Raw genomic sequence first — 22651 nt, 5'->3', positions numbered from 1 at the left:
CAACTGAGGACTCTAATCTTTGGTTTTCTTCTCTGGGTATAGGTTTGTTTTGTTTTGTTTGTTTTTAGAAGCTTTGTCGAGCACAGAACAGTATAGAGAAAATCAAATACATCTAACCTTGTGACCTGGAAGTATCCACCATCATCATTTGGGTTCATTTCTTCCCAGTCTATGAATTTTTTTCGTAGTTGAGCTCAGGTCAAACATGTGGTTTTATACCCCCAGCTTTCTTCATTCAATATTATAGCGTCAGCGTCTCATCTGGTGTCAGCAGCTTGTATAAAAGGTCTGCCTCCCCCGTGAGAAAAACCGAATGGATGTTGTAGACAAGGGACAGGACTCATGAGAAGTAACCAAAGAAAAGCAAAGACCTGATCATTTGGGAACTAGGAATTCATTCCAGACCAGAGTGCCTTCAGGGGACTGCCGTCCCTGCCCCGCCCACTGAAGACATGGCTAGAAGATTGTCACACGGGAAAAAGAGTGGGAAGCAGTAAACTAAGATGTTCATGGTGGGAAATTGCAATAATTTTCACCTTCTGCCTTACGATTTTCCATGCAGCACAGAGAAAAAAAAAAAACACTGGATCAACGTTCAGAAGATTTCCGGTTCGCACTCTGTCCCTCCACGAACTGGCTGTGTGATCCCAGGTAAATCTCTCATACGGACCTTGATTTTCCTAAATGTGCTTTGAGGGAAGTGCATGTGTTAGTCTTCTCGCCCTAAAAGGTGGTTTTCGGAATCGGAAATGGTGGGTTAGAGTATGCGTCTCAATATGAGAAGATATGCCGGCTGACCCCCTAGAAGTAAACCCAGTAGGGGCAGGAGACAGCCGTGTGTAACACTTGGCTGTTTACAAAGACAGTCTCCCAAAATCCTGTGTCACGTACATTTCTAGATTCCCCAGTGACCTGCTCTGGATGTGCCTCTTCACCCCAAACTTCTTGAACCCATTTATTTCTTCAGTAGGGAGATGATGTAGCCAGAGTGTAGACTTTGGAATCAGACCTAAATTGAAATCCGTACTCTGTCCCCCACCTGTGATGTCCTGTAGGCTACGTAACCTGTCTGAGCCTCAGTTTCCCCATCCGTGAAATGGGGCTAATCCCACCTACTTACGGGATTGTCGTGAAATCCTGATGAGTTACTATACACAAGGCGCCTTTCCAGTCCTCAGCCAATGATATTATTTATTCGTAAGTAAATAATTTCATAACCGAAGCACCAAAATAACGATGTAGGGAGTAAGATTACCACTTTTCGCCCTGTGCAGCGTTCCATAAATTTGTTACACACTCTGGAAGGGGACTTTTTCCCTTTGCCCCAGCTCATTGCAGGCTTTGAGTCTCCTAGGACAGAGCTGGGCTGGTGGGTCAACTTCAGCCTCTTTTATTTCCTGCTTATATAGCTTCAGATCCAATCTCCTCTCTACTTTCCTCTCCCCAAATCTCTAAGATCTAAATCTTTTTTTGTCTGTCAAGCTTACTGTTAAAATTGGCTATTCGGCTCCAGCCAGGCACTAGCTGTCGTGTTTCAGAAGCTCGGGTCTGTCTGCTTGTTAGCCCTTTGCTGTGTGATAATAATTCCTTACAAAGCGCTGTCATATCTCCTGCTGCATTTAATCCCCCAGCAAGTTCGTGGGGTGGGCAGGTTAGAGCTCAGCATTCTTCATGGAGGGGGGCAACGCTGTTCCCAGAGTGGGTGTCACGGAAACAGGCGCCATTTTGTGGAGGCAGAAGTTTGGAAAACATTGCAATGAGCAAAACTAAACATGCTTTTCAGGCCCATAACATATTAGTGTGCAAGGTGACTCTTCAAGACCTAGATGCAGTGCTTCCTGTGCCCTTTTTTCCCCCCACCAGAGTCCTTTTTGCTAGAGTATTGTTCCATGGAGCCCAGTTTGGAGAACACTCATAGAGGAAGCACAAGTTAGGTCTCGGAAGGAGGCGGGGTGAAGTTCAAATGCAGGCACCACCGCTTGCTAGCTGAGCCATCTTGGGCAAGTTTCTTAACCTCTCTGATCCTCAGTTTGCTCGCCTGTAAAATGGGGATGGTAATAGAGCTGTACAGATTAAAGCGTTTTGCAGAATGCCTAACGATCATAAATATTCAATGCACTTTAGCTTTCATTGTTATTCTCTTCCTCTGTGTTACATAGGAGAAAAAAAATAGCCCTCAGAAAGGTTACTGTTTCAACCCTACACAGCGAGTCAGTGACCAGGCTGGGTCCAGGTTTCCCAGCTCTCGCTTGCAACATCCGGGGCTGTTACTCTCACTGGGGATCTAATCCCTTTATTCTCCTCGCCTGCCCTTACCTGCCAGCCACCCGCGGGGTACCAATTCCATTCCCTCTGGCAGATTTTGGAGTTTTGCAAGCCTCACATGGGAGTACCCAGCAAATTGCTATGGAAGTCTTCGTTATTATCTGTCCCACGTCACCACCCCGCCCACCTGCCATTTCCCTATGGCTCCTGCGGGCAGCCTACCTCCCCCGCTGGGAACCCAGAGCTCTGGGTTCTGCCTGTTATGATCCTGCCCACCCCCCTTAGGTCACGGTCATGATGCTGCCGTTTCATACTTCTCCAGCCTGTGAACTCTGCGAACAACAAAGCCTCTGCTCCCTTTGCCTCTTTCGTAGCAGCCAGCACAGGGCTCCGCACACAGTAGGTGCTTTATTAGATGCTTGTAACCCAACCGGGAGCCAAGCCATCCTGCTCTACTGCCCACCCCACTGAGTGGACGATGACGTGGCTCGGTGGTGGGGCTGGCCGTTTGGGATTTTCTTTTTCCCTCCTCTGTCAAAGCCAGTATGGGAAGGATTGTGCTCTGCAGCCTGGTGGGCAGGGCGCCTTTGCTTCCGTGGAACCCACTTTGGAAAACACTCACAGAAACGGAACAGTCAAGGTCTCAGGAAGGAGGCAGGGTGAAGTTCAAATGCAGGTACCACCACCGGCCGGCTCAGCAACCTTGGGCACGTTTCTTAACCTCTCTCTGTGTTCTCACACACCCACACCTCCAGGAAACCAGCGTGGGGCTTATTCTGTAGACAGTCAGCTGAGGGGGCAGGGCCAGTGCTGTGGAACTAGGGTCAGGACGTCCCCCCTTCTTGTGAAGGGCACCCATTTCCCTCCCTGTCTTCCTTCTCTCCACTCCTACAGCAAGCTCAGACCTCACAGACGAATCAAGCCTCCTGACCTGAGTGTGGCTTCTGTCCCCTTGCAGCTGGCTCAGCCAGGATATACCCATGTCTCAGCTGAGGGATGATGCTATGCTTTGGGTAGGGCCGCTGGATCACCCCCAGGGCCCTGAGCTCGGTGACCCCACCTCCCTATCCCAGGTGCTGAGGCACCTGACTCTTTGTGAGCATCAATGTCCTATTTCAACGTTTTTGACTTTGTATTACTGCAAAGGACCACTGGAAGGTGCTGACAGCCAGGCAGCGTGGCAGGCTTGACCGGCTCAGGCCAGACACACTGTCAGAGTTTTGGGGGGCCGCCAGCCTACCAGAACTGTGCCTGCACCCTGCAGCCCCACTAGGTGGCCCTCTACGGGGCTCGCATCACATCTTGGGCTTTCCCTAGCGTGGCACTGACTACATTGTAGCATAGTTGCGTGTTTGCTTGGCACAGAGCTTCTCAGAAGTCCGCAGATACACAGCTCACCTGGGTCTTGTCGCAATGTCGATTCTGGTTTAGAAAATTGGAGGGGCGCCTGGGTGGCTCAGTCGGTTAAGCGTCCGACGTCGGCTCAGGTCATGATCCCGCGGTCCGTGGGTTCGAGCCCCGCGTCGGGCTCCGTGCTGACCGCTCGGAGCCTGGAGCCTGTTTCGGATTCTGTGTCTCCCTCTTTCTCTGACCCTCCCCTGTTCATGCTCTTTCTCTGTCTCAAAAATAAGTAAATGTTAAAAAAAAAAATTAAAAAAAAAAAAGAAAAGAAAATTGGAGGGCCCTGGGATTCTGCGTTTCTGACAAGCTCCGGGGTGATGCTGATGCTGCTTGTCCGTGGGTCACACTTTGAGTAGGAAGGATCAGTCGTTCTCAACTTGGAGAGAACGTCAGTCTCAGTCGTTCTTTACGTTAGAATCGTGCAGACTGTTTATAAGATACCACGGCCCCCACATGAGCCCAGTTGCACCAGAATCTCTCAGGCTGGCAACCCAGGCCTTAGGGAGTTTTAGATGCTCCCTGGATGTTTCTAGATTAACCCGGAGTTCGGTTCTGAGCCGGCCCGTGGGCTCCATCAGAGTCGGCAGAGTCGGCATCTGTGTTTCCCAGCTCTGAGCCCAGGGCCTTGGCCTCGGCAGGAATCGGTACCTGTGCTCATGGCTCACTTTGTGTAGATGCCTGGTCTCTGGCTGGTTCAGAGCTGGCTCCTGCCAATACCACGTGCTGGGCCGCCAAGGTCAGATGGTTTCTGATGAGGTGGGTTTAGGAGGCCCATTGGGTTTGGAGTGTGGTGTGGCTTCTTGACTTGTGTTGACCCAGAGCTGCAGCTGATTAGAGCCCATGAGGAAGATACCCTCCCAAGATGCCTTCCCTGCCCCTCTGCCTTATTTACATATTTATTTATTTCTTTATTAATAAATGCTTATTTATTTTTGAGGGGGGGAGGGGCAGAGAGGGAGAGAGGGAGACACAGAATCCGAAGCAGGCTCCAGGCTCTGGGCTGTCAGCACAGAGCCCGATGCGGGGCTCGAACTCATGAGCCGTGAGATCATGACCTGAGCCGACGTCGGATGCCCACCTGACTGAGCCACCCAGGCGCCCCTGTGCCTTTTCATATAGGGTTGACTTTAGTTCCCTCCCGAAGACCCCTCGTCCTGGCCTGCTCAGAGCCATGGTGGCTACCACCGGCCCACCCTCTCTCTGCCTCCAGAGCGCACCTCCTGCTGGCGGGACCTTGGCCACAGGCCGCCCAGCGACCTCTGGTGAAGATGAGTGGCTGCGGGAGGAAGGCCCTGACCCTGCTGAGCAGCGTCTTTGCTGTCTGTGGCCTGGGTCTCCTGGGCATTGCGGTCAGCACTGACTACTGGCTGTACCTGGAGGAGGGCGTGGTCCTGCCCCAGAACCAGAGCATGGAGATCAAGATGTCCCTGCACTCCGGCCTGTGGCGTGTCTGCTTCCTCGCAGGTAAGGGCACCCCAGGTTGGGACAGCCTGGCCCCAGAGAGAGGGCCGGCTTGTGCCCCCTTGGAAAACCTGCCCGAGGGGCTTCCCACGGGGAGGAGATGCCCCTGCTGGACGGGGGGCGGTTCACCAGGGACGGTCCTCGTCAACTCTGGGTGGTGCTCCCTGCAGTGACCAGGGCCTGTTCCAAACTCAAGCCCTGAGTCACGATGTCATCCCCCCGGGACCTGCGTGTCCTCACCTGAAAGATGACTGTAACCACGCCTTCCCCGAACTGCACCTTGCAGGCTGGATGAGGTGGCCTCACGCGGGTCTGGAAGTGTTCAGGGACTTCTCCATCTCAGGGGCTCCCCACAACACTCCAAGGCAGGACTTACTTTTCCAACCTTGCGTGAAGATCCGGGGAGGCGAAGTGAGTCTCCGTGACTCAGCGTCACATATATCCGCTAGTTTACAGAATGGGAACTACTTAGCGGCTTTCCTCTTCCAACCCCATGAAGTGGGAAAGAGAAAACACAGATGCGGGTCCTTCCAAATCTGCAAGATGGTGTAGGCTCGGATCCCGCCTATCTGGGCCTCCCTCCAGTTTGCTGGGACTTCTCTGGAACCCTTGAGTTGCCGTTCCCAGCACTTGGCCTTTATCCCTTTATCATGGCCCAGAGCCACCTGCACAGGAGGAGCATCTCCATACTCCGTGACTGGCCACAAGCCTGAGCTGGCTGCAACTGCCACAGTGTGATCACTGAGCATTTCTTGAAGGGCCCTGTCACCTACGTGCACACTGGGCAGAGGGAGCATGTGGTCCCTTTATAATAAACAGGGTTTTGGAGGATGGGGGTGGTGATTGGTGCCCACCAGTATTCAGCAGGGAGAGCACCCCGAAGCCTGGCCTCCTGGTGACTTGTGTCTGCTTTGGGAATGGCACCTGACGTTGACCTCACCTCCCACCGCCCTAGACTATGTGGCATCGATCACATGGTCACATGTAAATGTGAAGCAGCATTTGAAGTCCCTAGTATTTGGCTTCCAAAATGATTGACAAGGCTTTCCGGACTCTGTTCCATGACACCCACCCTGGGGAGTCTAAGCCAGCCATGCACCATCGTCGGCCGAGCCTGCCCCAGAGCAACGAGACGGCCGCCAGATGTGTTATTCAACCTCCGGTTTGCAGGGCGGACTGCCTCTCGTGTGACTCTTGATGCGTGGGTCCGTCTTCACAGTGGCGCTTCTGTAGGAAACATGTGATGTCGGGATGTGATGTCTGCAGGAAAGATGTGGGTCACCAGCCAGGGACGGGACGCCCTGGGGTTAGATCCAGCCCAGGTGCAAATACACTGTGGGTCAGAGCCCCCAGAAGCAGCTGGGAACCCCATTTGAATGTACTAACTTCCCGTCCACGTTTCAAGAATCACCTGGAAACGTCAATGATTCTTGTCTTCACAGGTGAGGAGCGGGGCCACTGCTTCACCATAGAGTATGTGATGCCCATGAACACCCAGCTGACATCAGAGTCTACCGTCAATGTTTTAAGTAGGTGCCTCAGACTTTCTGACCTGGGTCACTGGCTTCCCAGAGCAGAGCAGGGTGAAGGGAAGAGTCGGGGAGACCAGGTTGTTTTGCAAGAGCTAACGCCCTTTGACTCAGCCGGCGGTGCTGGCCTGAGCTCACCAAAGCTCACTCTGCCAATTATTCTTCCAGTGGCGATGACGGTCTTGTGACCCAGGCAAGGGAGAGGGCATTCTGCCCCGTGTCTTAGCCCGTGCGGGTTGCTGGAGCAAAATGCCACAGACCAGGTAGTTTATCAACAACAGAAATTTCTTTCAGTCCTAGAGTCCGGAAGTCCAAGATCAAGGTGCCGGCACGGTCACGTTCTGGTGAGGGCCCCCTCCCTGCTATAGCCGGCGCCTTCTTGCTGTGTTCTCACGCAGATAAAGGGGAGAGGGAGCTCTGTGGGGTCTCTTTTATAAGGGCATTGATCCCAGTCATGAGGGTTCCACCCTAAGCATTCAAGCTATATTACTCAGGGAGCTAATGCAAATTCTCTGGCCCCCAAGGTTGACTTCATGGCCTTTGCCTCACCAGGGCTGATTCTGAACCACCCACCTCCACCAGTATGAACTTGCAATACAATTCTGATACTAATCACTCCAAGTTAGCACAAAGTCACAGTCTAAGTTCTCAGCCCCCAACCGGACTGCCCTCACTTCACACACCAGCTGGAAGTTTGGAAGTCCCCAAGGCCACCAACATTACTGACAAGCTGGCTACAAGTCAGGGGTTCCTGTGACCCCCTCAGGTTCAAAAAATTGCTAGAACCACTTGTAGAATTCAGGAAAGTGCAATACTTATCACAGTTTTATTATAAAGGATACAGATCAAGATCAACCAAATAAAGAGGCACATAGGGTGAGATCTGGGAGGGTACTGAATGCCGAGTCTCCATGTCTTCCCACGGGATCAGGACACATCACCACCCTGGCACATGGATGTGTCCACTAATCAGGAAACACAACCAGGCTTTGGGGCCGAGTTTTCACTGGGCTGCATTACAGAGGCAGGTTGAGTGAGCTATCAACCACATGACTGAACACAATCTCCCCCTCCTCTTCCCAGAGTCGGGCCTGTATCACATGGCTCAAAACCCCTAAACTTCTAATCCCATGGTTGGTCTTTCCAGCCCCCATCCTGAGCCAGCTGATTGGAAGAAACTCGGTGTAGTCAGGGAGCCCACTATGAATATCAAAGACACTCTTATCACTTGGGAAATTCCAAGGATATAGAGGTCATCTCTCAGGAACCAAGGACAAAGATCAGATACATTTAATATGCAGACCGTTCCCAAAATTGAAGAAAACCAAGGCCAGGAACTGTCTCCTGCACCACTCAGAGATAGATGCCTTTGCCCATGGAGAATACCCCCAGGAGAGGAAGGGAGAAGGGTGACCAGGCCCTTCCACAGCTGCCATATTGGATGCCTAGTAGTTTGTGCTGGGAGAAAAGACAGAAACATGTTGGCCCTTGAAATCAGACCTCCCAGCCCTGCCTCAGGGACAGAAGCCCTGCCAGCACTGGGAGGTCCCCAGGCCCCCCAAGGAGGGTATGGAGCCCAGAGAACTGGGCAAGCCAGAAGACTTCAGGGACCGGTTGGCAAACACTTCCAGGAACACTTGAACTGGGTGGGTGAGCAGGAAGTAAGGCCGTGGGAAGCTGACAGTATCCTCTTGTCCCCTCGATTAGAAATGATTCGTTCGGCCACACCATTCCCTCTGGTCAGCCTCTTCTTCATGTTCATTGGGTTTATCCTGAGCAACATCGGACACATCCGTCCCCATAGGACTATACTGGCCTTTGTCTCCGGCATCTTTTTTATTCTCTCAGGTAAGACGTGCTGTTTTCTTTCGTGCACTCTGGACTCTTGATCAATGGCTCTGCTCTGGGAAGTACTGATCACAGCTGTGGGTCAACCCCTGGCCCTGGAGCCACTGAGTTAGTGCCCCAGGAAGAACTGAGTCACAGTGAGGGACACCGCTGACGACCTCACGTCCATCCATGACCCTGCGAGACTCACCTGGGGCAGAGTGGGGATTACAAGCCTGGGCTGTCTCCTCACACCTCACTGTTACCACCTCTTGTTTCTTAGTTCCACCAGTAGTGAGCATACTTATTTTTGAAGGGGGTATTTCTTCCTGATTTTGCAAGAAAATGCAACCTGCCTTTGGAATACTGGCCCCTTCACTCCCAGCCCTGAGCTATCCTACAGGAGACTCCTACTGTCCCCTTCACTTTCCAGTCACACCCCATGCCCAGGTCCCTTAAATATGGATCTATCTTTTTGGATTGACACCAGGTTGTCTTTCATTCATTCATTCATTCATTCATTCATTCATTCATGATATCTACCAGACTTTATTCTGGTGTTGGCATCATTGCCTCCAAAAAGGTCAGCATAGTGGGAGATATAAACAAGTAGACAGTGAATTTGAACACAGCAGAAAAAGGACTACGATAGCAGTCAGCCAGAACTGCTATGGGGCCGAGAGCAGTGGCTGAAACTCAGACCCAGGGTTGATCAGGGAAGACGACCAGGAGAAGGCGAGCTGAAGGATGAGTAGGAGTTAGGTAAAAGAGTGAGGTTGGGGGTGGGGATGGAAAGGGAGCCTGGAGGAAAGAGAGAGGATGGGGCGGGGGGGGGGAGGGGGGGTAAGGTGCAACGTGGTGGGAGGAGAGATGGGATGTGAGGTCGCCTTACAGATTTTGGACGCTGTGAGAAACTTCAGAAGGATGTTGAGCTGAGGGATGATATGATCATATTTGGGGATTTGGGAATGACCACCTGGGGAATGAAGGGAGAGGGGGATGCAAGACAGGGGCAGGGAGAGCAGGTGAGAGGTCATTTCGGTGGCACAGGAGAAAGGTGACGGTGGCCCAAACTAAGGGGATGAGAGGAGAGAAGAGGGAGTGAAAGCATTCAGGTGACATTTGGAGGGTAAACTCAACAAGACAAGGACTAGGTTTTCAAGGGAAGAGTCGACGGTGGTGCCAAGTTCTTGCTTGGGCAGTGGGTGGATGACGTGCCACATCACTGATCTAGGGACCACGGGAGAAGAAGCAGATTTGGGCCCAGCTCGTGAATTTAGTGTGGGAAATGCTGAGTTTCAGGTGTCCGTGTAACATCTGGGAGGAGGCATCCCAAAGGCTAGAGGGTCTGTCCGTCCTTCCTTTTCTCCTTCCTTCCCTCCTTCCTTCATTCCCTCCTTTCTTTTCTTTCCTTCCCTCCCTCTTTCCTTCCTTTCTTTTCTCCTTCCTTCCTTCCCTCCCTCCTTCCTTTTCTCCTTCCTTCCCTCCCTCTTTCCTTCCTTTCTTTTCTCCTTCCTTCCCTCCCTCCCTCCTTCCTTTTCTGCTTCCTTCCCTCCCTCCTTCCTTTCTTTTCTCCTTCCTTCCCTCTCTCCTTCCTTCCATTTCTCCTTCCTTCCTTCTTTCCTTCCTTCCTTCCCTCCTTCCTTCCTTCCTTCCCTCCTTCCTTCCTTCCTTTTCTCCTTCCTTCCTCCCTCCCTCCCTTCCTTCCCTCCCTCCCTTCCTTCCTTCCTCTCCCTTTTTTTTCTCCCTCCATCCTTTCTTCCATTCATCTGTCCATCTTTTTTTCAACTGACCCATCCATCTTCCATCCATTCTTCCATCTATTAATCCATTCATCCACCTTTCCATCCATCAATCCAACACGTATTTATTGAGCACCTGCAGTGTCCTAGGCCTGCCCTCTGCATGGTGATATTTCTACCTAGTCTAAGAGGTACAGACTCAGGGGTTAAACTTTTCCTTTACCTTTCTATGAACTTCAAATAGTCAAGGCTGTACAGTAGGTTCAAGGCGCCTGAAGTTTTTCAGAAGCAGGCAACGGGATCAGAAATCTCAGAGTGAACTGGGCCACCTGAAGTTGTTTTCATGATAACAATAACGAGGATTCCCTTGGGCCAGCAATGATTCCAATGTGAGTCAAGCACCAAGGAAGGCTTGAATCACACCTATTTTCCTTTAATGTTCCCCTACAATATGCCCTAGTTTAATCATGTGAGTGGAATTAAGCCTGAACAGCTCAAAACAGAGTAATTAATTATGTCCTGATTCAGTTACAGTAACTAATTGAATGCCTGAGGCAGTCACTTGCACCACGGCACAGGAGTTGGGGCCCCACTGGCCTCTTGATTTAACGCTTGCCAGAATCTGGACAAACTCTGGCTTAACCTCTCCTGCCTTACAATCTCAGTATGCCGCACCCACGGTCAGCTGGGCTGTGAAGATCATGGGCCACTTGGTCTCCACAAGGAGGTCACCACCCCCTGCTGGAGATAGGGGATTGGATGCCCTGGCCGCCCCTACCAAGGGAGCCCGTCTCGTTCCTCAGCTTAGCAAAAGCCACGTGCTAGTTCAGTGGTCTGCACCCTTACTTCACATTATCTTTAAGAGAGCACAGTGCCAGGGGCCCAGCCCAGGCCAAGTGACTCAGAATGTTCAGGGACGGGGCTCAGGCAAGTATGTCTGACAGGTCATCGTAGTGGGCAGGTGGGTTGAGACCCATGGGGCTTCCCTGGCCCAGAAGGTGGTTGGATGGGGAGCTTTCTTAGCAACTATCTACTTTCTAGAAGGTCATGGTCTAAACAAGGTCCTTAGGTGGAGAGCTCCTACTCTCGTTCTAGTCCAGACGGAGACCATTGTTACCACAAGGCCCACAGCTTCCTTCCTGAACCCCAAGGGGAGGTGGGTGCCCCATCAGCAAACTCCCCGGGCTTCTTCCCTAAGCACCCCCTTGCCCTTGCCCCAGGCCTCTCTCTGGTGGTGGGCCTGGTGCTCTACATCTCCAGCATCAACGATGAGATGCTCAACAGGACCAGGGACACGGAGACCTATTTCAACTACAAGTATGGGTGGTCGTTTGCCTTCGCTGCCATCTCCTTCCTGTTGACAGAGGTAACCTTCCCCCAGCAGGCTGGGTGGGGGCGGGGCAGGAAGACACTTGGGCGGGGGGGGGGAGGGGGGGGGGGGAGATGCACTCACTGTGGCTGGGGTGGGGGTGACGCACTCACTGCCCTTCCTCCTCCCCGGAATGTATCACTCTCTTCACCCCCGCCCGCTCCTCCAGGACGTCCCTGTTCTGTGCCCGCATGCACGTCCCTCCCGGCTCCAGCTGCTCTGGTGGCTGTGTCTTGTGCAGGCCCCAGCTGGGGAGCAAGGCCAGGCCCCCCCGCAGTGAGCTCTCCTCTGCTCTCTCCTCACTGTAGAGCGCTGGGGTGATGTCCGTGTACCTGTTCATGAAGAGGTACACCGCCGAGGACATGTACAGGCCTCACCCCGGCTTCTACCGTCCCCGTCTGAGCAACTGCTCCGATTACTCAGGCCAGTTCCTGCACCCGGACGCCTGGGTCCGGGGCCGCAGCCCGTCTGACATCTCCAGTGACGCCTCCCTGCAGATGAACAGCAACTACCCAGCCTTGCTCAAGTGCCCCGACTATGACCAGATGTCATCCTCCCCCTGCTGAGCCTCACCGCCTTCCTCCCTGGACTGTGGACAACCAGACGGCCCTTCCCATCCTCCCCTGATGGTCTGTGAGCCCCAGGCCCTTGGTTGACAGGCCCAGGCTGTCCCCACCACGCTTCGCTCTTGTCCCTTGTCCCTTGACCCGTGTCGTCTCCAAGCTTCCCCGAGAGCGGCCCTGGCTGCCCCCAGCGTGGGGTCAGGAGTCTGGAGCCAGCGGACAAGCTGATCGGCTGAGGGTGTGGGCGTGGCCCCGCCTCTCGGGTGCCAATCACTCCTGCGGCTCTCCCCTTCCTTGGGAGACGTGGCTGTTCCAGCTGTGTTATCTGTCCCCACACACCTTCCTCCGTGGCCCCAGGCCGAGACGAGCTCTGAGATGCCGAGTTCCTTACACAGACCCAGCCGGACCTGTGTGCCTGCCATAGCGTGGCCCCCGTGTTCCTGTTCTGGACCATCAGGGCGAAAGGTGAATCTCTTACGGAGGTCTGGCTGGTTCAGAATTGCCAAGCAGTGTTCCTCGTGAAATCCCTTACCCGTTTACGTTACCCACGTCGGTCCGCGCGACACGCCGTCCTGTCCTCCCCGCCCCCCCTCCACCCCATAGGCTGTGAATCTTCTGTCCTCTCTTCCCACCAGGACTCGGCTGCCCCAGCCTTGGTCCCTACCGGGCTAAGTGGGGGTGGGGTGGGGGGGGGGATTCTGAGGCTACTCTGAGAAAGTCACAAAGAGGTGTTAATGGCTGATGATGTCTTAATATGTATGGCCCCTCTACCGTTTTTAACAGGGGTCTTTAATGCCTTAACCCAAGAAGTGACTCTGACAAGGAGAATTTCAGACTTTGGCTGGTCCGAGTTAGTACCATCAGGCACTGTTTCAGGCCCTGGGGATACTGCCCCTGCTCAAATGGGCAGTATTTCCTGTCCAAGGCCCTAAAATAGAATCCTACAGACACACGTCTATACCACCTAAGTAGAAGGCAGCTTTCAAAGAGGCTGCCTGGGATTTGGAGCTGGATCTGCCAACACCTGGTGCATTTTGAGTCTAAGCAAGCCAGACTTGGAAGGATCCAGCCGCTCTCTGTGAACATTTGGGGGTTGCCCTTTAATCCTAACACAGGGCAGCATCTGCTTCCTGGACTTGGGGCCTATGTCGGCCACTAGATGGTTCCAGATGAGGCATGGTGATGCCCGTTTCCCTAGTAGCAAAGCTGGGCTGGGAGGTACCAGGCCGTCTCCATGAAATGCAGCGGGCGGGTGAGGAAATCGATAGAAGGGCCGCCACAGGATGTGACCCCAGTTCTCCAGGCAAATTCTCAGTGTGTGTAGTTCTGGTTTTGAGATTGTGAGTAGCGAAACAAAGCCAGGCTCTCTGCCATGTGTTTTTTTTTTGCATTGCCAGCTTTTCGGTCTTTCTCTTGCTCTCTTTAAGATAGCATTGGCTTCCAGGTTCGCAGGGCCACCGCGGGCAACACGTGGGCCCTGGAAAGCTGTACCAAAAACCACACACCTGTGGGTACGGACTTGGAAAGGACAGTCTATTCGTTTTCTAGAACTGTCGTAACAAAACACCGCAGACCCGATGGCTCAAAACACAGACCGTTATTTTCTCACAGCCCTGGAGACCAGAAGTCAGAGATCAAGGCGTCAGCAGATTCGCTTTCTCTCCCTGGCTTGCAGATGGCCATCTTCCCGATGTGTCCTCACAGGGTCTTTCTTCTGCTTGTGTGCCCACCCCTGGCGTCCAAATTCCCTTGTATAAGGATGCCAGTCAGATTGAATTAGAGCCCGTCCTGAGAGAGCCCGGTTTTACCTTCATCACCGTGTAGAGGCCCTGTCTCCAAATACGGTCACATTCTGAGGTTCTGGAGGTGAGGGCCTCAACACACTACTTTGGGGGCCACACAATTGAACAGGTACGGGCAAGTTGCTTCGTAGCTGGATTATCACACCTGCTTCACAGCACAGTAGAGAAGATCAGAGAAGGCGATTCTGGTCCCAGCTCAGCCACTCACTCGGCACGGATCCTTGGGCAAGCCCGTCTGCTCTGAGGGGCTTGGCCTAAATTATTTTCAAGCCCCCCGCTTCGCACACACCCGCCCCCAACTCCATTGATTTAGCCTCGTGTAGAAAGCTCCAGAATGCCATCATACGTGACTTTTCAATCCTTGCCTTGAAACTGATAGCAACTATAGACCCAACCCAACTTTCCAGTCCATTGGCACCTTGCAAATGACCATCACACTCTGGTTACTGTTTACAGAATAAAACGGAAACCACATTCTTCTCCTCAGTAGAGGCATCGGTCAGTGTACATGCAGACCAGTAGGTAGCATTTCCGAACTGGACCGCTTGTTTAGATGTGCTCTTCTCCGGTTTTTGTCAATGTGATCACCCTCCTAAGATGCACTTTCCTGTCCCTCATTTCCCTTTCTCTGTCACTGTACTGAGCTTGTTTTTGTGCACCTGGAAAAAATAGAATCCACGCCTAAACACGAGCTGATTGTTGACTGACGTCATTAGGATGGGCCTTTATTGGCCTGGCTGCTGGACTTGCTAAGCCAGGAAGCTCTTACCTTGGGAACATACAGCTTCTGCTTCTCTTACGAACAGGTTCTGGGTCATCGTCCTCCTTCATGCGGGAGGGGGGAAGGTTATCGATCATTGTGGAACCATTATGGCTTCCTTTCCGTCCACACACGAATCTCAGAACTGGGGGTCTGTTTGCAGCCTCCCCACAATCAAATATTAAACTGTGTAATCTCAACTCAGAAATCATAATCCGGCTCCTTTCCCAGTGCCCTTGCTGATCTCTTGTTTCCTCAAGAACTCAAAAAAACACATTGATGAGATATTTTTTTCCTCCCCCTCCAACACTTGAAGAGGGAGGGTAATGAACTGAAGTCTGATAAATTGGAGAGTAAAAGCACTCAGGGTCACCAGTGGTTGGGCAGGAATAATTCCACTGCTGGCTCCCTCCCACATGGAACTCACCAGCCTCCTCCTTGCCCTGGGGGGGGGGGGGGGGGGGACTCCACGACACCCTCTGTCCCACCAGATGGCCTTCAGAGGAATGGGGTGTTATTAGGACTGTGGACTGAGTTGATGGGGAGGCATTTGGGGGCAAATCCCCAAGTGCCACCAGCTTCTCAGTGATGTGTCGGGGGGGGCCCTTCCTTAATGTTTGGGTAACTCCTTTCTCCCCACATAAAAGTGGTGTATTGGGGTTCTCCAGAGAAACGGAACTGATAGGATGCACCTAGAGATTTATTTTAAGGAATTGGTTCCCATGGTGGTGGAGGCTTGGCAAGTCCAAAATCACCAAAATCAGATGGGGGAGGCCAGCGGGCTGCAGACTCAGGGAAGAGTTGCAGTGTGAGTCTGAAGGCCATCTGCTGGTAGATTTTCTTCTTGCTGGGGGTAGGTCAGTCTTTATTCTATTCAGGCCTTCACCTGATTGGACGAGGCCCAGCACATTCTAAGAAAGAGTCCGTGTTACTCAAAGTCCACTGCCATAAATGGCAATCTCATCTGAAACACACCTTCACAGAAACTGCCAGAATAATCTGGGCACCGTGGCCCAGCCAAGTTGACACATTAAATGAACCACCACAGATGGATAAAGGGCAGATGAGATCCGGGGAAATGGTATTCCGTCTTAAGCATTGCAGGGTAGGGGGGGCGCCTGCGTGGCTCAGTCAGTTGAGCATCCGACTCTTGATCCCAGCTCAGGTCATGATCTCACGGTTCGTGGGACTGTGCTCCTCGTTGAGCTGTACTCTGACGGTGAGCGCCTGCTTGGGCTTCTCTCCCTCTCTTTCTGCCCCTTCCCCACCCTCTCTCTCTCAAAGCAAATGTATACACTTTAAAAAGAAGAATTGCAGGGTAGGTGTGAGATACAGGAGTAGGGGGAGTCGGCGCATCTCTGCTCACCCATGCACGCACGTGTACGGCCACGCCCAGGGCTCTGTTCTTTCGCAGGCTGTCCCTCCAGCCGAAGCCATCTCCCTGACGAGTGCGTGGAGCACGTTTGCAGCTCTCGCAGTGTTGGCTGGTATCCTACACTCAGTGAATACACGCTCCCATGCTAACACAACCCTTGAGAAGTTTCCCAGCCTCTGGAACACAAACACTCCGTGAGTGGGAACAGGTGAAAGTGGATTCCACCGAACGTGCCAGATGGGCCAGGGCCCAGCCTGCACTGCAAGTGTGAAGTCAGCCATGGCACCGAGTCTCAGAGGCCACCACGGTGCAGACCTGACTCTCCCCAAGGGGGTGGAAGGTGGTGAGCCGTAGCTGGGCCAAAGCCCCCCCCCTCCCCAGGACCCAGGATGGGCGCTGGGGCCTCAGGCCCTTCCTTCTGGAAGAATTCTGTTTGCTGGCTTCCCACCTACAACTGCACTGGGATCCTAGTGACCTTGGACAGGTCACACCCTCCCGGGGCCTGTCTCGGCTTCCTCATGTGTACTAAAGGCCGATCTCCCCGTCTGCTTCTGAGCCAGACTTTTCTGCCCGGGTCGCCCGTCCTTGGGTGTTTGCATCCAGCGAGGCTTCTGCTCTGCTGGTTCCAGGGTGGCAATGGACCTGAGTTCCCTGCAGGGCACTGCTCCTGCTCTGTGTATTGATTGTCAGAAGCCTAGGGACCTCCTTTTTTCATTCCTACAACGAGGGAGTTGGATAAAGTCATCTGCAGGTTCTGTCTCCAGCTCAAAAGACTAAGTTCTGTAGGCAAAATCCAACCAAGCTCAAATGATAGACCCCCAGCCTCTGCCTCCTGCCAAGGGCACCCAGATGACACCCCCAAAGAATGCAGAATTTAGCAAAGAGAGCACGTACTCGGGGGACCTCAAGGAAGAACAAGATTGTGTATGATAGAATGCAAATGACAGGCCCCAGAATAGCGGGAGGGGAGAGGGGGGAGGTTTCAAAGATGAACTCAGCTGTCCCCTTCTCAGCCAATGGGAATGGGAGGCAGTGGAGCTTCTCAATCCAGCGTCTGCTCCCCTGGATGGCGTTATGGGAAGTGAGGCCCCGGTGAGCCAACTCCGGAGGTCAAGAGCCTCCAAGGGCTCAAGGTCAAGAGGCAACACTTTCGTGCCAAAAGAAGGGCAAGAAAAATCTTTCCCAGCTGAAAGGTGCCCAAAATGTGACTATGTCTGTTAGGAGATGAAAGTTTCCAGGTGGGAGTTGGGTGAGGGGAGGGAACTGACAGTTCCCTGGAAAAGCTCATCCTAGAAATGTCATCAGGAGCTCAGTCTTGGCCTTGATTGGCAGATGAGATGCTGGCCGATTATCCCAGTGGGCTGAGGGCTCGGGGAATAGGATCCGTGGCTTCCTCTGCTGAGTCCCAACCCAGCCTTTCCACCTCGGAGCTGGGCTTCAAGCCTCCAGCTACCCCCTCCAGGAAAACCAGTGGCACATTTCAGGCCTCAGTGTCTCCACCCATAAGATGGACAGCCTCCTCGGCCTCTCTGCCCTGGGAAGGAGTGAGCCTGAGTGACAACTTAAATGGGAATCCTGGTAGTGCCCAGTGGAGCAGATGTACTGGCTCAGGGCTGAGCACTGGTTCCGAGTCACCATCTCTATGCCCCAAGCTTAGCTGACTTGCCGTGTTTTCCCGGCCCTGCCCCACTCCAACCCCTCGTCCTGTGCGTAGCCTGGGAGAGGCTTTTTTCCCATTCCTCTGGCTCTCTCCTCACCAGCAAGGAGCAGTTTTGGGGGGACGTATCTGATACCCTACTGTTCACTGACCTTGGCCTTGAGATCCTCCTTTTTTAAAGCTGGTGGAGATCAGATTCTGACTTATGCGCCGCGACGAATAGGTCATTTCAATGGCAAGTAATAGTTTGACTCAAACTGCTTTAAATAGGAGTATTTCTTATCTTAACGTCAGGAAGGCCAGGAGTAGGTGTGGGTCCAAGGACTGGCTAATTCATGGGCTCAACGATGCCATCAAAAACCCAAGTTCTTTCCATCTCTTGGTGGTGCCGCCATTGACTTTATCCTCAGGTTGGCAGCAATGCCAAGGGTCCTATCTAGATACAACAACATCAGAAGGAAGTGAAGGACTATCTCTTCTCCTGTGGCTTTCTTAGGAAGAAAGACCAATTTCCCAGAAGTCTCCACCTCTGGGGTCATGTGCCCATTGATAAACCACCATCTGGCAAAGGGAAGGGGTGACCACATACTCCAGTCATCTATTGAAATAACGAGTTACCCCAAACCTCAATAGCTTCATCGCCATCATATCACTATTTCTGACACTTTGGGGGGCTGACTGGGCTCAGCAAGATGGTTCTCACTCAGGATCTCTCAAGGGGTTAGAGTCAGCGACTATCATCTTCAAAACTTCCTTGCTCACTTGTCTGGCAATTATGTCCACCGGGACCACAGCCAGGGCTGTCGGCTGGGACACCTATGCACAGTCTCTTCACAAGGCCTGGTCTTCCTTGGAGCATGACAGCTGGGGTCTGAGAGTGAACATCCTAAAAGACAGGCAGTATTGCCTTTCTTTGAAGTAACCTTGGATGTCATCCGGTGTCCTTTCCATCATAATCACCAGATCACCCAAATGTAAGGGGAGAGAACGCAGATCCTGCCAGTTTGAGACGTGATGCACGTCAAAGTCCTCTTGTGAAGAGAGGGACATGAGAAAGGAATCTGTTGTGGCAACCACCTTAGGAAAATACAATGTGCTGCACTATGATTGGCTTTGACCAATTGTTCTTCCAGTATAGATTCTGATTTTGTTCTGAGCTGGGCACTGAGACTGTTTCTCTAACAATTTCCAGGTGATGTCAAGACTGTGCCATGTTCTAGGCTCTAGGGACTGGGTTCCAGGCACATGAGCTTTTTTTTTTTTTTTAAGCTCCTAAGGTGGTTCTCGTGTGAAAGCAGAGTTGATAACCACTGGCTTCGATCTACCAGGATTTCCCCCTTCAGATTGAGGATAAAGCCCCTTCTGAGTCTGGTTGGGGGGTACTGCTTCCCAAACAAAGTAGAGGAAAAGAAGGGGAAATGATCCTGGGTGGGCAACCAGAGAGGCTAAAGGCCCAGGCATCTTCCTTGCTCCCTCCCAACCCACGCAGACCCTGCCTCTTTAGACGAGGCTATGCCATGGGCAAGATGTCAAGTCCATGGGCACATTCCTGGCCTCTCTGCTCCTGGGCCCTTTCCCTGCTGAGCTGGTACTCATCGGGATGCAGGAAGGGCCTGCCTTTGAGAAAGAGGACAGCAGTGCTCAGCATTCTGGAGCCAGTATTCTCTCTGCCCCCACTTTCAGGGCCAAGGGATGGACTTCTGGCTCTGAGTAGGCCTTAGATGCTCAGAAATGACCTTACAGTCTCAGGGCTCCGACACAGAATTTAAACCAGTCTTCATCACTGGTCTTTGAATAATTCATTTCACACTCAGCGATCATAATAAGAACAAGGCTTAAGGGCTCTGGAGGTTTCTGATCAGGCAATAAAGAGACCATGTATGACAGTCTTCTCAGCAGACTGGACTTGGCTCAATTTTTATATTAAGTCCACCCACATCCACACATCCACCTCCTACCCCGTATTAGACACAATAGAATCCGTGTGAAAATACTATGGAGTCTATTTTTTAAAAGACGACAACTATGTGTTTAAAATGTAAAAGTCCTCCTCAGGCTATTTGTCTTAACAAAATGGCCAAGAGGCAAAATTAAACCAACCCAAGAGGCTCCAGGTGAGTACCACACATTAAATCCAAAGCAATTCTCAGTGCCCTAAATGATCAAGGCTGGATGGTGTCCTACGAGGTCAGTGGCAGATTCGGGGAAAAATGGATTCACCATCTTGAATCAAGACACGGTTTCTTGTGAATGTCAGTCTAAGGCCCTACGAGTTCAGCAGAGGGGTCATCGCCAGACGTCATCATCAGCGTGCATGTAAAGCCCTTATTCAGAGCGTCTGGCACGTAGTAGGGGTTTTGCGAGCATTCCTTCATTTAGCCCTCTCAATCCGGTTCGTGAAAGGACACTGACACTTAAAGAGGGTTGGGGGCTTGCTCATAACCACACAGATGATATTTGCGGTGCTCTGAAAGCCCTGTTTTAATTGGTTGCTACCTGCAGTTCTAAATGCCCCACACGGCCAAAGCGTCCACTTCCATAATCAGAGAAATAGTCCAGGCTCCTGTTCGAAGATTGATGGGGAAGAAAAGGTCTCAATAAGTGGGAAAGAATGGTGAGGTGCCATTTTCCTGAAAGCTCTCCATTTACTACTCTCATCTCTGCTGTAAAAACTGCTTCGTCCTTCACTCTCACACACAGCACTTACGACACCAGACGCATGTCGGTTTCCCCACACCAAGCTGGGTGTCCCACAATTCAATTCCACTCTGACATTAACCAGAGTTGGCGCAGACCCAACAGGTTAAGAGGGTTCAGTCCTGTGAGACTGTCCCCCACTTCTGATGCCAACTACAAGAAGGTCTCCCGGTTACGCCCAACTTCTGTCCAACTTGGCTACAAATCAGGGGTTCTTATGACCTCACTCCTTGGATCCAGTCACTTGCTAGAGCAGTTCACAGAACTCAGGGAAACACTTAAGCTTCCCAGTTTATTAGGTGATAAAGGTTATGATAAGGATGCAGATGAGCAGGTGGATGAAGGGATACACAGGGCGGGCGAGGTCTGGAAGAGTCCTGAACACAGGAGCTTGTAGCCCTGTGGAGTTGCAGTGTAACACCCTCTGGGCACATGAGTGCGTTCGCCAACCCAGATGCTCTCCAAATTTCCTCCTTCGGGATTCTTATGGAGTCTTCATCATGTAGGCCTGGTCAATCGTTAGCCCAATTTCCAGCCCCTCTTCCCTGCTTGCAGGATGGGGGGTAGGGCTGAAAATTCCAGGCTTCTAATCATGCCTTGGTCTCTCTGGTGACTAGCCCCCATCTTGAAGCTATCCAGGAGCCCACCCAGGGTTGCCTCATCAGAACAAAAGACTCTCCCATCACCTGGGAAATTCCAAGGGATTTAGGAGCTCTGTGCCAGGAACCAGAGAAGAGACCACCATGTGTATTTTCTACTATTTCACACAACCAATGTTGGAAATGGATGTACAACTCCACGTTTTCCTGCATGCTGGCCCCTCACTGCACTCTCCTCTTTTTTTTTTTTAATTTAATTATTTTTTAATGTTTATTTTTGAGAGAGAGACAGAGACAGAGCGCGAGCAGGGAAGGGGCAGAAAGAGAGGGAGGCACAGAATCCGAAGCAGTCTCCAGGCTCTGAACTGTCAGCACAGAGCCCCACGCGGGGCTTGAACCCACGAACCATGAGATCATGACCTGAGCCAAAGTCGGACTCTTAACTGACTGAGCCACCCAGGCGCCCCTGCCCTCTCTCCTCTTGACAGCTCCTGGAGGAAGGCTCACAGCCCATGTTTGGCCTGACTGGTGAGAGTGTGACTGGCGTCATCCGGCTTGCCCAATGACCTGATCCTGACAGTGCTGGGGAGTCAGCCTCAGATGCTGGCCATGAGCACTCAGTGGACTCTGGCCTCCAGGCCCCATTTTCCAGGCTGAATCCCAGGACACTGTGAAGCAAATAGCCAGTACAAGCACACGGAAAGGGAGGCCTTGACAGTCTGAAGCCCACCAGCTGGAGAGGAGGAGGGAATATTTCCGTTTGCTCAACAGAACGTTTCCTGAAACACCATATGTGTGAGCTCCCATGCTGCTGGCTGCGTGAAGTGCAAAGGAAAAAGTGTAGCACAAATGAATTTTACTCCAACACTACTTAAGTGTGACAAATGTCACCTTGTTTTTCTAAATCAAATTAAGTCTGACCTTGAGCCCCCCCTCAACTGGGTGGCAGGAAGTTCAGTGTCTCCAAGGGTTGCCCAAAATCCCAATGGGGAGGGCATGACAGAGGCCATCGGACAGCTGGAATTCCACAGCCCAGCCCAGGGTAGGTGCTAGGGTCTCTGCAGAGGCAAGGACATCCATGCCTGGTGTCCAATGGCCTCAGAAACACCTGCCTTGGGCCTGTGAGGGACTCTAGTCTCAACCACTCTAGGATCCCACCTATTACACTCCCTGATTCATTTCCTTCCCAGGATGGGGACTGTCCCCAGAGTTGGCTGTTCTCCCTGACCTCTTCCAAGGACTTCCTTCCAGCCTGTCCCCTTGGAAAGATACTCTGTATTCTCCCTCAGTGGGTCCATAGAAACAATGGTGGATTCTCTTTCCGGGACCGGGGTAGGGGGGGCGGGGGGAGAAAGAGATGAGAAAATGATCAAAGCATTCGTAATAATTTACCCTGTTAGACTATTAATAATTAAATTAGTACTAACGCATTATTTTAGCTATTGTTACCATTATTATGTCAGCATCTATGCAAGCAGTTTATCCTACATCATTTCATTTTATTTATCGATTCCAAACCCTAGAGCAGAGTTGAGTTAATTACACTCTCCGGGGGCGCCTGGGTTGCTCAGTTGGTTGAGTGTCTGACTCTTGATTCAGGCTCA

General features: G+C 52.1%; 1 protein-coding gene across 1 annotated transcript; it reads left to right on the top strand.

Annotated features, from left to right (window-relative positions):
* The first annotated feature begins 263 nt into the window (after positions 1-263).
* On the top strand, positions 264-22348 carry CACNG5 (calcium voltage-gated channel auxiliary subunit gamma 5). Its single transcript, XM_027047863.2, has 6 exons — positions 264-651; positions 4877-5130; positions 6570-6656; positions 8364-8504; positions 11446-11591; positions 11903-22348. Exons 1-6 carry the CDS (start codon positions 557-559, stop codon positions 12158-12160), a joined length of 981 nt encoding a protein of 326 aa, XP_026903664.2. The 5' UTR covers positions 264-556; the 3' UTR covers positions 12161-22348.
* Positions 22349-22651: the final 303 nt, after the last annotated feature.

The sequence above is a fragment of the Acinonyx jubatus genome, chromosome E1 (assembly GCF_027475565.1).
Source record: "Acinonyx jubatus isolate Ajub_Pintada_27869175 chromosome E1, VMU_Ajub_asm_v1.0, whole genome shotgun sequence".
NCBI classification, from domain to species: domain Eukaryota; kingdom Metazoa; phylum Chordata; class Mammalia; order Carnivora; family Felidae; genus Acinonyx; species Acinonyx jubatus.
The sequence above is the reverse complement of the archived record's forward strand: the minus strand, read 5'-3'. Positions and strand labels throughout refer to the sequence as shown.